General features: G+C 43.9%; 1 protein-coding gene across 2 annotated transcripts in view; it reads right to left on the bottom strand.

The window, feature by feature from the left end:
• PGLS (6-phosphogluconolactonase) overlaps nt 1-14,893 on the bottom strand; it is a 71,649-nt gene that overhangs the window by 24,385 nt on the left and 32,371 nt on the right. For both annotated transcript variants that reach the window (XM_075342978.1, XM_075342979.1), the window contains exons 3-5: nt 11,203-11,310; nt 8,193-8,294; nt 6,441-6,581 (exon numbers count right to left, since the gene is read on the bottom strand). In XM_075342978.1, the coding sequence (XP_075199093.1) occupies nt 6,441-6,581; nt 8,193-8,294; nt 11,203-11,310 (351 nt within the window). The remainder of the gene's footprint in view (nt 1-6,440; nt 6,582-8,192; nt 8,295-11,202; nt 11,311-14,893) is intronic.

Genomic DNA, 14,893 nt, shown 5'->3' with positions numbered 1-14,893 from the left:
AGAGGACGCCTGGGAAGCTTTATCACCCTTGCGGTTACGCATGTCAGCAACAGTTCCACAATAAGTACAGTGAGCCTATAGCAGTATTATAAAGGGACTGCTGTGGGTGAGGAGCTGCTAGCAGTATTATAAATGACTGCTATGCAGAGCCGGTATATACCGAGTAAAGTAGCACACCCTGTCAAACAGTCGGTATATACCTACAGGCACAGTTAGTATATACTGCTAAAAGCTGATATACACCGCCAGCCAGCAGACACACACCGATAGAAAGACAGCGATATACCACTGAGCAGAGCGGTATATAGTGCTGCAGAATCGCAGAGCCAAGGAGGCGATCTCACCCGTGTCTGCTCCCCACATGTAATGGCGTCCAGTGTTCTCTGGCAGCATGGAGGGGAGAGACGGCCCACTTGAGGGAGCGGCTTCTAGAGCAGTGGAGGGGGCGTTCCTAGAATGCAGGCAGACGCCGGGAGCTAAATTAATGATGCTTCCCTGGGATCACGGCCTGCATCGCCCCACCGGCGCCTTTTCAGGCGGCGGTTTGGATGCAGGGGACTGACTCGTCGTCTCCCTACCTGCTCCTGGCTCCGTCTAAAGACGCGTCGGTCCTGGGATGCGGGGATCTCGGGGACGCATCTTCGGCTCAAGGCTGAAGCAGGTCCTCGGCTCTGCTAGCCCTCTGGAGCTACCTTGGTGTGAGGTGCTTCCAGGGAGCCTGGAGGGGTACGCAGACCCGACCACTTGGGCGCGAGGGAAGACTGAAGGCTTGTGCACGCCAGGTTTCCTCTGCCCGTACATGGGGGGAACGGGGGTGGCAAGGCACCCTGGTATTGCCCCTATCAAAAATAGAATGAGTAAGAAAAGAAAAAACAAAATAAAAAGTAAAAATAAGGCACCTCTGGTGGAGCTCAGTCCAGACATGTCAGCCTCCCTGCTGACACTAGGAAAAACTGAGCTAGTTTCCTGCCTAGCTAGGGTATATGCTGTGGGGGGTAGGAGCTAACACTTTTGCAAATCTAGTGTCGCGCCTCCCCTGGAGACACCATAATACCCACTGTCTGTGTCCCCCAATGAAAAGGCGAGAAAGGAAAGGTGTCTCATTACCAAGGTGCCACACAAGAAACATCTCATGATGGGTAAAACCAGTAAGCTGTCTCATGACCTTGGCAACCTTATTGTTCTAAAAGATACTGATGGCACTGGTCACATAAAAATTTCTGAACTGAAGGTTCCAGAGGGCATTGTTGGGGCCATAATCCGGACGTGGAAAGAACATCATTTCACCATAAACCGGCCACAAACAGGTGCTCCCTGCAAGATTTCAGATAGAGTGAAAAGAATTCTCAGAAGAGTTGTCCAAGAGCCAAGAACCATATGTAGAGAGCTATAGAAAGACCTGCAATAAGCAGGTACAATTGTTTCAAAAAAAACAATAAGCAATAAAACCAACCTCCATGGCCTGTATGCACGCTCACCACACAAGACTCAATTGCTAAACAAAAATCAGGTTCTAAAGCAGGGGTCTCAAACACGCGGCCCGCGGGCCGCATGCGGCCCCTCAGGGTAGTTCGTGCAGCCCCCAGGCCCGTGCCCCTGTTCACTATCGCGGCAGGTGCAGGGGCCGCAGTCACTGTCTGCACTTTGTCAGATGAATGTGTTGCAGGCGCTGCGCTCTCGCTCCGGCAATACAATCATCACATAAATCACTGACAGTGACACTCACCTGCCGCGATAGTGACCGGGGGCACGGGCCTGGGGACCGCACGAAGCAGAGATGAGGCAGCGGAGGGGGCGTGGGACAGGTGAGAAGAATGGTGTGTGTGTGTGTGTGTGTGTGTGTGTGTGTGGGTGTGTGTGTGTGTTGGACGTTAACCCCTTAGCGACCTATGACGTACTGGGTACGTTATGGCTCCCTGGTACTTAAGGACCCATGACGTACCCAGTACGTCATGGCGAAATCGCAGCCCCGGTGCCTACGATCGCTGCAAATACCTTAGATTCGGGGAGGAGAAGACCTCAGGAGGGGTGGTGTCTCCTCCCCGGACCTACGGAGGCTGTGATTGGCTGACGAACACCGCTCAGCCAATCACAGCCACTGTTTCAGCCATTGAAAATCGCTGAAACATTGAAATCCAGCCAAGATCAGTGCAGCTGTAGCCCTGATCATTGGCTGGAGCTGGGTGACCTGTGTTTCACCTGCCCCCAGCTCTGATTGGAGAGACCGTCCTTGTGACCGATCTCTCCAATCACTGGATCTGGGGCCGCAGACCACTCCCCTCAGCTTCACTCCAGCGTCTGTGGAAGGTGAGGGGAGCTGCTGACCCATTACTACAGGATGGGGACAAAGTGCGCACATTACTATGGGATGGGGATAAGGCTGTGGACATTACTATAGGATGGGGACATTACAAGGATGGGCACAATACTCTTGGATGGGAACATTATTACTATAGTATGGGGACATTACTATAGGATAGGGACTAAGATGGGCACATGACTATAGAATGGGGACAAGGCTGAGGACATTACTATAGGATGGGGACTAGGATGGGAACAATACTATAGGATGGGGACATTATTATAGGATGGGGACAAGGTGGGCACAATACTATAGGATGGGGATATTACTACAGGATTGGGACAAGGTGGGCACATTACTGTAGAATAGGGACATTACTACAAGGGGACAAGGATGGGAAACATTACTATAGAATAGGGATAATGCTGGGGACATTACTATAGGGTGGGGACAAGGTTGGCACATTACTAAAGGATGGGCACATTACTATAGAATGGGGACAGTACTATAGGATGGGGACATTGCTACAAGGGGACAAGGATGGGGAACATTACTATAAGATGGGGGACAAGGATGGACACATTACTATAGATTGGGGGCATTACTATAGGATGGGGACAAGGATGAACACATTACTATAACATGGGAAAAAGGATGAACACATTACTACAAAATGGGGACAAGGATGAGCACATTACTGTGGGATGGGGACTAGGATGGGGTACAATACTACAAGGGGACAAGGATGGGCACATTACTGTGGGATGGGGCACAATACTACACGGGGACAAGGATGGGCATGTTACAACAATATGGGGAACATTACTAAAAGATGGTCAAAATTTCTATATAGTGCTAATTGTAAGACTATTAGTTACAAGAAAGGGATAAAATGTAAAAAAAAAATAATTTTATATTTAAACAAAGAATGTGCACGTTTGCTGTAATGAACAAGTGAAAATGTTCAAAATCAGAGATCCCAAGGTGTGTAAAAAAAAAAAATATATATTATATATGGTACCAATAAAAAATGTCACTTTGTCCTGCAAAGAATGCGGCCCCCCAAATAATTTTTTTTCCTCTGTGCGGCCCATACACCCAGCCGAGTTTGAGACCCCTGTTCTAAAGTGTTTAAAGTTTGCTTAAGAACATTTAGAGAAACTCTGTGAAATATTGGAAGTCTATAGTCTAGTCAGATGAGACCAAAATTGAAATCTTTGGATGCCATAATACACACCATACTTCGTGGCCAAAAGGCACTTTTGACCCCAAAAAAACCCATACCAACAGTGAAGTTTGGAGGTGGGAAGATCATGGTATGGGGCTGTTTTCCAGCAAATGGCACTAACAAACTTTATGTAATTGAAGAAAGGATCAATGGACAAATGTACTGAGACAATTGATAAAAATCTGCTGCCATCTACTAGAATGATGGAGATAAAATGAGGGTGGACATTTCACCAAAACTATGATCCCAAACACACAGCCAAATAAATTCTCAATTGGTTTCAGAGAAATAAAATAAACCTGCTAGAATGGCCGAGACAAACAACTGACCTGAATCCAATAGAACACTTATGGAAGGCACTAAAGCTCAGTTGACAGAAGGATCCTCGGGAAACGTCAGGATTTCAAAAGTGTTTGTGTGGAAGAAATGACCAAAAGCCCACCTCAGCAATGTATGCAACTAGTTTATCCATATAGGAGGCATCTTGAAGGCATTTCAGTAAGCATGTTCAATACTTTTCCCTGTGTCATTTCTCATCACATCACTAAACGTATGGACATCTATGGTTTGTTTTCTTTGCCTGTGTGGATGGGATGGGTTGTTACCCACATCTGGTGTGAAATTCATGTCAATAGCACCTATAGAAATATATTTACTTAGAAAATTGATAAGATCAATAGTTATTTCACCCACTGTATGCACATATAGACACACACAGCTTTGCTACATGCACATTTACATACACACACTTTAAACTACCACATCTTGCAGTTTCTGAGCAGGAGCTGAGCTGCTGAAGGACCTTCCATACATTCAAGCAACTTTGAGGTCATGTGATCAGTAACATGACCTGAAAGGTGCTTGAGTTAATGGAGTTGAAGGTCCTTCAGTTACTCAGCTCCAGTAGCCTCCATTCAGATCCTGGTAAGCTTCCTCTTCTACTGCACCGATCAGATAGATCGGTATGGGGCAGGAATAGAGAGACCGTTCTCTCTGTGTTAGGGGAGGACGCTGTGTCAGCGTTCTGCTCCATCACAGACAGCTGCCTCTAGACTATAAAACACACACACACTTAACAAGCGTTTTTATTGCCAAAAAGTATGTCTTATAATCTGAAAAACCTGGTATAACTCAAGTCTTTATAGGATTTTGATATAATGCAGAACCTTAAGTAGGACCTTTCACCAAATCTTTCATGTTGAAAAGGATATACAATATAATAGTGGCTGCAGAGGGGAATAAAACTTTTTTTTTTTCTTTATTTCACCTCTCCTCTCCATTACAGAGATATTAGCACTCAAAGTATTAGGCACCAAATCAGTTTACTTTTTTTTTTGTTATCAGATAGTTTCATCGGGGGCATGTATTTTTCTTATCCCTGTATGATGCTCACCAATTATTAGCAAGAAGCAACATCCCAAGGAAAAAAAGAACACTTTCCCACCAAAGCTTAGAGAAGATTTCTCAGAGTGTGAGATGTAGTGATACACAGCTCTGATCTCCTGGTCTAACCTCCTGCAAGAGTCATTGTGTGGGAAGTGGTAGCACAGCTGAGCTTAGCTGTGTCACATTACAGTGCAGAAACTCTCAACTCCTGCATAAGTGTGCACACAGTGGTGTACCGGTCAATAGAAATGTTATGGGTTCATCCACCGATATGTGAGCGCTCTTGTAGGAGATAACCGTTTCTGCCTGGATAACTGAGCACCATGACCCATAAATAGGTGAGCATATCTGGGAGATGGCCCTGTAGTGAATGTCATCCTAGTGGGTGCTGATGTGGAGCTTCCTCTGGTGGCCAGGAATGGTAATGAAGCTGAGCATGAATCTGTGACTCAGACAGGTGTTGGAGTTAATTGGGAATCCAGGAAATCCTATTGCAAATCAGCCTAGTGTATTTTGGAGAGCATTTTCTGCCTGGCGACCGCCTGTGGTAACTATTTTCCTGCTGATTCTGAAGATGGCTGGGAGTTTTCCCTTCAGTTTTTCCCATTTCTTCTGTGCTTGAGTCTACTTCAGATAAGTTTGCTAGTTTCTGTGCTTAATTGCTGAAATTGCACTTAAGGTTGTTTCTGCTTATTCCATTTGGTTCTGTGTTTGGTTTCTTGTATGTGAGAATTTGTCTTTCTGCTTTTGTGAGCAGTGCAGTTTCTCCAGCAAGAAAGGGAGCTTGCTCCCTGTTAATGTTTGGATTATTTGCACTTTAGAATATTCTTTGTTCTGTGATTTTGTTTCTTCCCATTATATTTGCAGTTCTCTTTAAAGTGTCTTGCACAAGAGTACCTGATATAGCGGGGAAGACAGTGTGGTCTTAGTATTTTTTTTTATCAGGAGTTTGGTATTTTTTGCAGGGTTTTTTGCTGGCCGCAATCAGTTATCTGTCCTGTCCTATTGTATCTAGTAAGTTGGGCCTCACCTTTGCTAATCTATATTTTTTGTGTATTGTGTTTTCTTACATCACCGTTGTTGCATGTTGGGGGCTTGCTATTCCTTTGGGGACTGCTCCGAGGCAAGTTAGGATTCCTCATTTCTATCTTTGAGGTGTAGCAAGTTTCTCCAGCAGTGACGAGGTGTCTAGGTGTGTTAGGAACATCCCACTGCTACTTCTAGTGTTGTCTGACAGATAGGAGATTGCGGTCAGCTCAGTTTCCAACTACACTTGTGGTTTTGTTTTTTCCTGATTAATGGGATTTTTTGTGATCGTCCACGGTTACCAGTTCATAACAAGGCCCATTAAAAAAAAAAAAAAATGAATAACATTTGCATACAGGGTAATTAAATAAAAATAACTTAGTCCCAGACAAGCCCTGTAAATATCATATGTGATGTAGTGAAGTACAGAGACCGTTTTGAGGAGTACATGATATATGAATAAGAGTAGAATGAAGAACTCATTAGCAGACAACTTACCTTTAAAACCATGGCTTTTCCTTCTCCTGTGGCCACAAAGACGACCGTTTTAGCTGCATTGATCACTGGGAGTGTGAGCGTGACTCTCTCTGGAGGAGGCTTGGGGGAGTCACTGATGGGAGCCACAATCTTATCTGTCACCTGATAAGAATCGCATAGGAGGAATACAAGAAGGAAAGAAGTAGGACAATGGTCACATTTTCCAGTACGTCAACTTCGATGATATATATAATGCAGCCAGAAATGTAGCGTTTAGCATGCAGTGGGGTTTATTTTATCCTTCGTTTGGCAGGTTCCTCGGAATATACATTTTACCTCATGCTATTTTACTGATGCACTGAGATTGAGAAACTGCAGCTGCATCCCCCTCCACTCCCCAGGTCTACTATTTATTGTTTTACATCAGATAGATTTGTAGGAATGCTTCTGAACATTAGTGACTCTGAGTAAACACCAAAATTTACCCTATCCATTAATGCCTAATACATGTACCTTGTCCCCTTCTTTTGACACCATCCCAGGCTCCTTTTCTGTCATCTAAAACGGTCACTGGTAATGCGAGACGCTTCCTGCCACTCACTAATTGACCTGTGCTTCTCACATACGAATGAGATTTATTCAAATCTGATCCAATTTACTGCCACAGTAATCCATTAGGGATTTACAATAAAAAAGTTTAGATGGAAATTCTTGGAGCTAATGTTGATGGGCAAGACTTGGCCTAAAAATGGATTTTACTGAGCAGGAACCTCTATTGTGCGAAAGTGAGGAGGGTGAAGCATCAGCCTAGTGTTAGGGCGCTTTCACGTTGCGTTTTTACCTATGTTCAGAGGTCTCATCGGAGCTTCCCGTCTGAACAGTCTCGCAAACCAGGTTTTGGACGCATGCGCCAACGGGGCCATTGACTACAATAGAGCAGATTGAGTCAGCGTGAGCTCTGTCTTGCACCATTTTTGGTCGCATGCGCTTTCTGCAGGCAGAGGTCTGCCAGGCCTGGGTGTCCGCCTGCAGAGTGCGTATACGCCAGAAAACAGTGCAAAACAGAGCAGTCTGCTCCATTATAGTCAATGGCCCCGTCGGCGCATGCGTCTGAAACCCGTTTTGCGGGGGGTTCGGACGGAAGCCCTGACAGGACCAGTGAACATAGGTAAAAACGCAATGTGAAGGGGCCCTTACTGAATCCCTTAAATAGTTCAAGCTTGTATAATGATTGTTCTTACTGTCCGTAGCATTGATCATGAAAACTCACTTCCATGCCGATATTAACGAGCTTATGTGAATCTCAAATTGATGTGTAGGAAGACAATCATTCAGACTATGCAGTTTTGTTAAACGTGGCCTTTATTTGATCAACGCGTTTCGAAGCTTACTGACTTCTTCCTCAAGATGTGATATTGTTGAACAAAGTTGTCTTTATTCCATTGACGCGTTTCGAAGTCCACTAACTTGATCTTGAGGAAGAAGTCAGTGGACTTCAAAACGCGTTGATCGAATAAAAACTACTAATGAAGAGCTTTATCTGAAGAGATGGGAGGACAAGTAATCACATATCCATGTAATTCATTCTCTATGGGACTGTCGGAGATAGTCAAACTCTGTTGAACCCTAAGCGATCAATAAGTTATTCCCTATCCTATCAACAGGCAATAACGTTTTAACTAGGTACAACTCTTTAATGCCAATACCAGGGGTGTACTACTGATAATGTAGCGGGCTGACCTGATCAGCTAACATTAGGGTGGAAGTATCTACCTCTAGGAGAGGATGTCCCGGGAAGAGTGAAGCCGTGTGCCCGTCCGGTCCAATTCCTAAAATCAGCAAATCAAAGTTCGGAAGGTCAATGCCGGGGAAGATCTAAGAAAAAGGAGCAAGATTCCAGATAAAAAAAAACAGCAGATGCAAGGAACAAAATCACGTGCCCCACTTACATAAAACTAACAGACCCCCGGAGTCTACATTTTTAGCTTTTTCAAAATATATCTCTAAATAGACGTGATTTTTTTTTTTCCTCTGATCACTTAAAGGGAATCTGTCAGCAGGTTTTTGCTATGTAAGCTGAAACCAACATCCTGCAAGGGTTAACACGGAAAATTCAAGGATGCCTGTCTTGTCACAGTGCAATCTGTTGTTATATTTACTATGTTTGTTTAAGTAGCAGTACCCAGCAGGACTTATCATTGCTCAGACTACAATATTATATGCACAGCAGTCTGGCATGCCTCCACGTCTGATTGACACTTCACTGTCAATTTACAATCCCTATAGAGAGCCTGGTGTCTGCGGAGGCAGCATTCTGGACTCTGCTACATGACTAAAACTAAAAATTCTGATTGAGTCAGAACGACTGCATCCAGTAATCTAAGTGATGCATCTTTGGATTCAGGATCTCTTTACCTACATCATGCTGCTATGAGATGAGTCAGCAAAAACCTGCTGACAGATTACCTTTAATAAATCTAATCTATTAACCCCTTTATGACCAAGGACGTAACTGTACATCCTTGGTCGCCACCGTGCAGTTACCGCAGGCTCTGGCAGCGAGCCCACTATAATCCCTGCATATCTCTGCTGATCTGATCAGCAGAGATGTGCGGCTAACAGGAGCAGGTGGATCAGAGAGCCACACGTGCCTTTTAACCCCTTAAATCGCACGGTTAAATACTGACAACTCAATTTAAATGGCCGCGGCAGGCATCGTGCTGTTCCCCACTGCCATCGGCAGCCCCGTGATGGGATTGCAGGGCACCTTGGTATTGCCATGGTAGCATCACAATAGCATGGACGTATTTCCTGTGAGAGCTGGCAGGGCGCCGGCACTCACAGGAGACCTGCATTTCTGTTGATCAGAGCAATAAAGCTCTGATCAGGAGAAATGCACAGGCAATCAGACTGTGGAGTGATAAATCCCCTAGGGGGACTAGTAAAATAAATAAATAAATAAAAAAATATGTTAAAAAAGTTTTCAAAAATATGAAAATAAAAAAAAACATAGGTTCCAATCACCCTCCAATTGCCTGAATATAGAACAGTTAAAAAAAAAATTATACATACCGGGCTTAGGGTCAATGCACATGGTCACAAGTCACCGTCCTTCCGGTCATGTGAACTATGATGCCGGCTGTACACGTCCCGGCTTCATAGTGTGCATGACCAGAAGTGCGGGGTATTCTGCTCGTGCGTACTGACCCTAACCCCGGCAGTCTGAAGCGGTGACAACTGTTACCACCGATGATGCTGGGCATTGAATAGCATGTTGGCATGTCCCTGTGGGCGTGCTAACATGCTAAGAGGGCGGAATGAGCGCAGGAACTAACACCCTTGCGACTAGTCCCCTCGCTAATTAACATATCATAATGTTGCTTTAGAAATCCTTTTTCTAAAGACCCCTTTATCTATGCTAGTGCATACAGGGACAATTATGCAGGGACAAGCAATATGTACCCAGAACTGCTGGTGGCTCTGGGTGCATATTACACCTGACAGGTTCCCTTTAACATAGAACACTGTACATTTTATTGTCTGATGATTGATAAAAATTAATGAAATACAGTTGAAAAGTCGTTTTTTTTCTGGATGAAAATCAGACCTTTTTTTTTTTGTACGTTTGCCTTAAAGACATAATGAGCAACTGATTACAAAGGCCCCTTGAAAATAACCTGGTCACACAGTGTCCCCTGTGCTGGGACCCGCGAGGATCAGCTATAATTTGGTAGAAAATTTGTAAGCGCAATTTCCCTAAATATTAAAGGGAACATGTCACCACTTTTTTGCCCTATAAGCTGCGGCCACCACCACCGGGCTGTTATATACAGCATTCTAACATGCTATATATAAGAGCCCAGGCCGCTGTGTAGAAAATAAAAACACTTTATAATACTTACCGAACGGTCGCGCGGTTGGCCATATGGGCGTCTCCGTTGTCCGGTGCCTCCTCTTTCGGCCATCTTCTGAAGCCTGTGTGCATGACGTCATACACACTCGATGGTCCTGCGCAGGCGCACTACAATACTTTGCTCTGCCTGCTCAGGACCTGAATGCCGGCGAGTGTGTATGACGTTCGACGCGTCATGCACTGCGGCTTCAGAAGATGGAGGACGAAGATGGCCGAAAGAGGCGGCGCCGGCACCGGACAACGGAAACGCCCATATGGCCAACCGCGCGACCGTTAGGTAAGTATTATAAAGTGTTTTTTATGTTCTCACAGCCGCCTGGGCTCTTATACACAGCATGTTAGAATGCTGTATATAAGGCTATGTGCCCATGGGACTCTGTATCTGCGGATTTTTCTGCATCAAAATCCGCAGCTTTCCCCCGGAATCCGCACCTTTTCATAGGTGCGGATTTTGTGTGGATTTGACGCGGATTTTGTGATTTTTTTTTTTTAATTCAATTGAATAGGCAAAATCCGCACGAAAATCCGCAGCAATAATTGACATGCTGCAGATTTTTCCGCATGAAAATCCGCACGATTTCCGCTGCGGAAAAATCCGCAGCGTGGGCACAGTATTTCCCAAATGCCATAGAAATGGCTGGGGAGTAGCTGTGCTGCAGATTTCTGGAAAATCCGTGGCTTTTCCGCGAGAAATCCACGGCAAAATCCGCGCATTTTCCGCAGCGTGGGCACATAGCCTAAGAGCCCGGTGTTGGTGGTCGCAGCTTATAGGGCAAAAAAGTGGTGACAGGTTCCCTTTAAGTAATCCCCCCAGAGTACATGTATGTATATAATCTGGGCAGTAACTGGTGCCCGCTGCGTCCTCCTCACCTCGCGAAGCTTCTTCTCATAATCCGCCGCGGCCTCTTCCACCGTCAATGATGGATCGATGACGATAAACTGAGATTCAGACAGGAGGCCGAGAGGAACAAGCTGCCGCTGTGACAAGATGGGAATGAACACATAAGAATTGTGCACTGTACAGAGGAACATAAGTAACATCCAGCTGACCACAGCCTCCATATTTCGGCCTCATCTGCCCCCTACTGTGGTTGTCTTACAAATCATACAGTATGACCAGGGTGACCATTACAGAGGGCTGGCGGCCTCAGCGGCTTATGGACGGTGCTTTTGTGGTTACTTTCTAGAAAATTGCATTTTCCAGCCGCCACCCGACACTCAAGTGGTTCCGACCGTTACAAGGAATATACTTGTGGTTCTTAAAATTTCAGAGATCTAAAAAAAACAGTACAGGGACCTATAACCACATAAATGCGGCAGCGCTCAGTTATTGTAGGAGGACATTATGTAACGACTCGCCTCAGGGTCCCATCTTGATTCCCAATCCACCTACAGTGAGGAAAATAAATACCAATTTTGCAAGTTTTCCCACCTACAAAGAATGGAGAGGTCTGTAATTTTTATCATAGGTAACTTAAACTGCGACAGACAGAATAAAAAAATATCCAGAAAATCAAATTATATAATTTTTATATAATTAACATTTTATTGCATGAAATAAGTATTTTATCACCTACCAACCAGCAAGAATTCTGCCTCTCACACACCTGTTATTTTTTTCTTTAAGAAGCTCCTACTCTGCACTCCTAACAAAGGGGGGGATTGCTCGGCACCACCTGAATTATTAGGTACATGGCACATGATTTGTCTATCAAATCACCTGAACACACACAATATGGCACAAAGAGGCACCAGACTTATGAATAATAAATAATTAATATGGAATAGACCTTGATGTGTGCAAAAAATACAATATTTATTTATTTATAAAGGGTGGCAAAACACTCACAATTTTAAAATCATTTAAAATCAGACATAAACACTAAGGAAGGCTTTGCACACTAAGACATCGCAGGTGTGATGTCGGTGGGGTCAAATTGAAAATGATGTACTTCCGGCATCGCATGCGACATCGTAGTGTGTAAAGGTTCGATGATACGATTAACGAGCGCAAAAGCGTCGTAATCGTATCATCGGTGCAGCGTCGGCGTAATCCATAATTACGCTGACGCGACGGTCCGATGTTGTTCCTCGCTCCTGCGGCAGCACACATCATAGTATCATAGTTTTTAAGGTTGAAGGGAGACTCTAAGTCCATCTAGTTCAACCCATAGCCTAACATGTTGATCCAGAGGAAGGCAAAAAAAACCCCAATGTGTCAAATAAGCTCCAATGGGGAAAAAATTTCCTTCCTGACTCCACATCCGGCAATCAGACTAGTTCCCTGGATCAATACCCTGTCATAAAATCTAATATACATAACTGGTAATATTCAATTTTTCAAGAAAGGTGTCCAGGCTCTGCTTAAATGTTAGTAGTGAATCACTCATTACAACATCATGTGGCAGAGAGTTCCATAGTCTCACTGCTCGTACAGTAAAGAATCCTCGTCTGTGATTATGATTAAACCTTCTTTCCTCAAGACGTAGCGGATGCCCCCGTGTTCCAGTCACAGGCCTAGGTGTAAAAAGATCTTTGGAAAGGTCTCTGTACTGTCCCCTCATATATTTATACATTGTGATTAGATCCCCCCTAAGCCTTCGTTTTTCCAAACTAAATAACCCCAAGTTTAATACCCTGTCTTGGTATTGCAGCCCACCCATTCCTCTAATAATCTTGGTGGCTCTTCTCTGCACCCTCTCCAGTTCAGCTATGTCCTTCTTATATATCGGTGACCAGAATTGTACACAGTATTCTAAGTGCGGTCGCACTAGTGACTTGTACAGAGGTAGAACTGTATTTTTTTCATGAACACTTATACCTCTTTTAATACATCCCATTATTTTATTAGCCCTGGCAGCAGCTGCCTGACACTGTACACTAAAGTGAAGTTTACCATCCACCCATACACCCAAGTCTTTTTCTGTGCCTGTTTTACCCAGTGTTCTACAATTAAGTACATAATCATAAATGTTATTTCCTCTACCCAAGTGCATGACCTTACATTTATCTACATTAAACTTCAATTGCCACTTCTCAGCCCAATCCTCCAATTTACATAAATCTCCCTGTAATATAAAATTATCCTCCTCTGTATTGATTACCCTGCAGAGTTTAGTATCATCTGCAAATATTGAAATTCTACTCCGCATGCCCCCAACAAGGTCATTTATAAATATGTTGAAAAGAAGCGGGCCCAATACTGACCCCTGTGGTACCCCACTATGAACTGAGACCCAGTCCGAGTACGTACCATTAATAACCACCTTTTGTTTCCTATCACTGAGCCAGTTTTTAACCCAGTTACACATATTTTCCCCTATCCCCATTATTCTCATTTTATGTACCAACCTTTTGTGTGGCACCGTATCAAAAGCTTTTGAAAAGTCCATATACACAACATCCACTGCATTTCCTTGGTCCAGGCTTGAACTTACCTCTTCATAGAAGCTGATCAAATTAGTTTGACAGGATCGATCCCTCATAAACCCATGTTGATAGTCTGTCATAAGGTTATTTTTCTTGAGATACTCCAGTATAGCATCTCTCAAGAAACCCTCAAGGATTTTACCAACCGTAGAGGTTAAACTTACCGGCCTATAATTTCCCGGCTCAGTTTTTGTCCCCTTTTTGAATATTGGCACCACATTTGCTATGCGCCAGTCCTGCGGTACCGACCCTGTTATTAAGGAATCTGAGAAGATTAAAAATAATGGTCTATCTGTCACAGAACTCAATTCCTGTAGTACTCTGGGGTGTATGCCATCCGGGCCCGGAGATTTGTCAATCTTAGTGATTTCGAGGCGGCGGCGTACTTCCTGCTGGGTTAAGCAGGTAATATTCAAGGGTGAATTTATTGTATCACTGGTCATGTCATCTGCCATGGCATTTTCTTGTATAAAAACCGTAGAAAAAAAGTCATTCAGCAGGTTGGCTTTACCCTCATCCCCTTCCACCATTTCACCAAGACTATTTTTAAGGGGGCCAACACTATCGCTTTTCAGTTTTTTACTGTTTATGTAGTTAAAGAATATTTTAGGATTATTTTTACTTTCTCTCGCAATGAGTCTCTCTGTCTCAAACTTAGCTAACTTAATTTGCTTTTTACATATTTTATTTAATTTTCTATAATTATATAATGCCTCATCACTACCTACCCTCTTTAATTCTTTTAAGGCTTTCTGTTTTTCTTTTATTGCTTCCCTTACAGCTCTATTTAGCCATAGGGGTTTCCTCCTATTTCTAGCATGTTTGTTCCCATAGGGTATATTTTCTGCACAAGCCCTATTCAGGATGCTCATAAAAGTCTCCCATTTGCTTTGTGTACTTTTATTACTTAGTACATCATCCCAGTTTATTGCACTAAGATCATCTCTCAACCGTTTAAAATTTGCTTTCCTGAAGTTTAGTGTCCTTGTAGCCCCTCTACTAGACATCTTACTAAAGAATACATGAAAACTTATTATTTTGTGATCACTATTCCCCAAGTAACCCCCAACTTGTATATTTGATATGCGGTCTGGCCTATTGGTTAGTACAAGGTCTAGTAGTACTCCCCCTC

This window comes from Anomaloglossus baeobatrachus, chromosome 4 (genome assembly GCF_048569485.1).
Source record: "Anomaloglossus baeobatrachus isolate aAnoBae1 chromosome 4, aAnoBae1.hap1, whole genome shotgun sequence".
Lineage (NCBI taxonomy): Eukaryota > Metazoa > Chordata > Amphibia > Anura > Aromobatidae > Anomaloglossus > Anomaloglossus baeobatrachus.
This window is presented reverse-complemented; position numbering and strand designations above follow the sequence as displayed.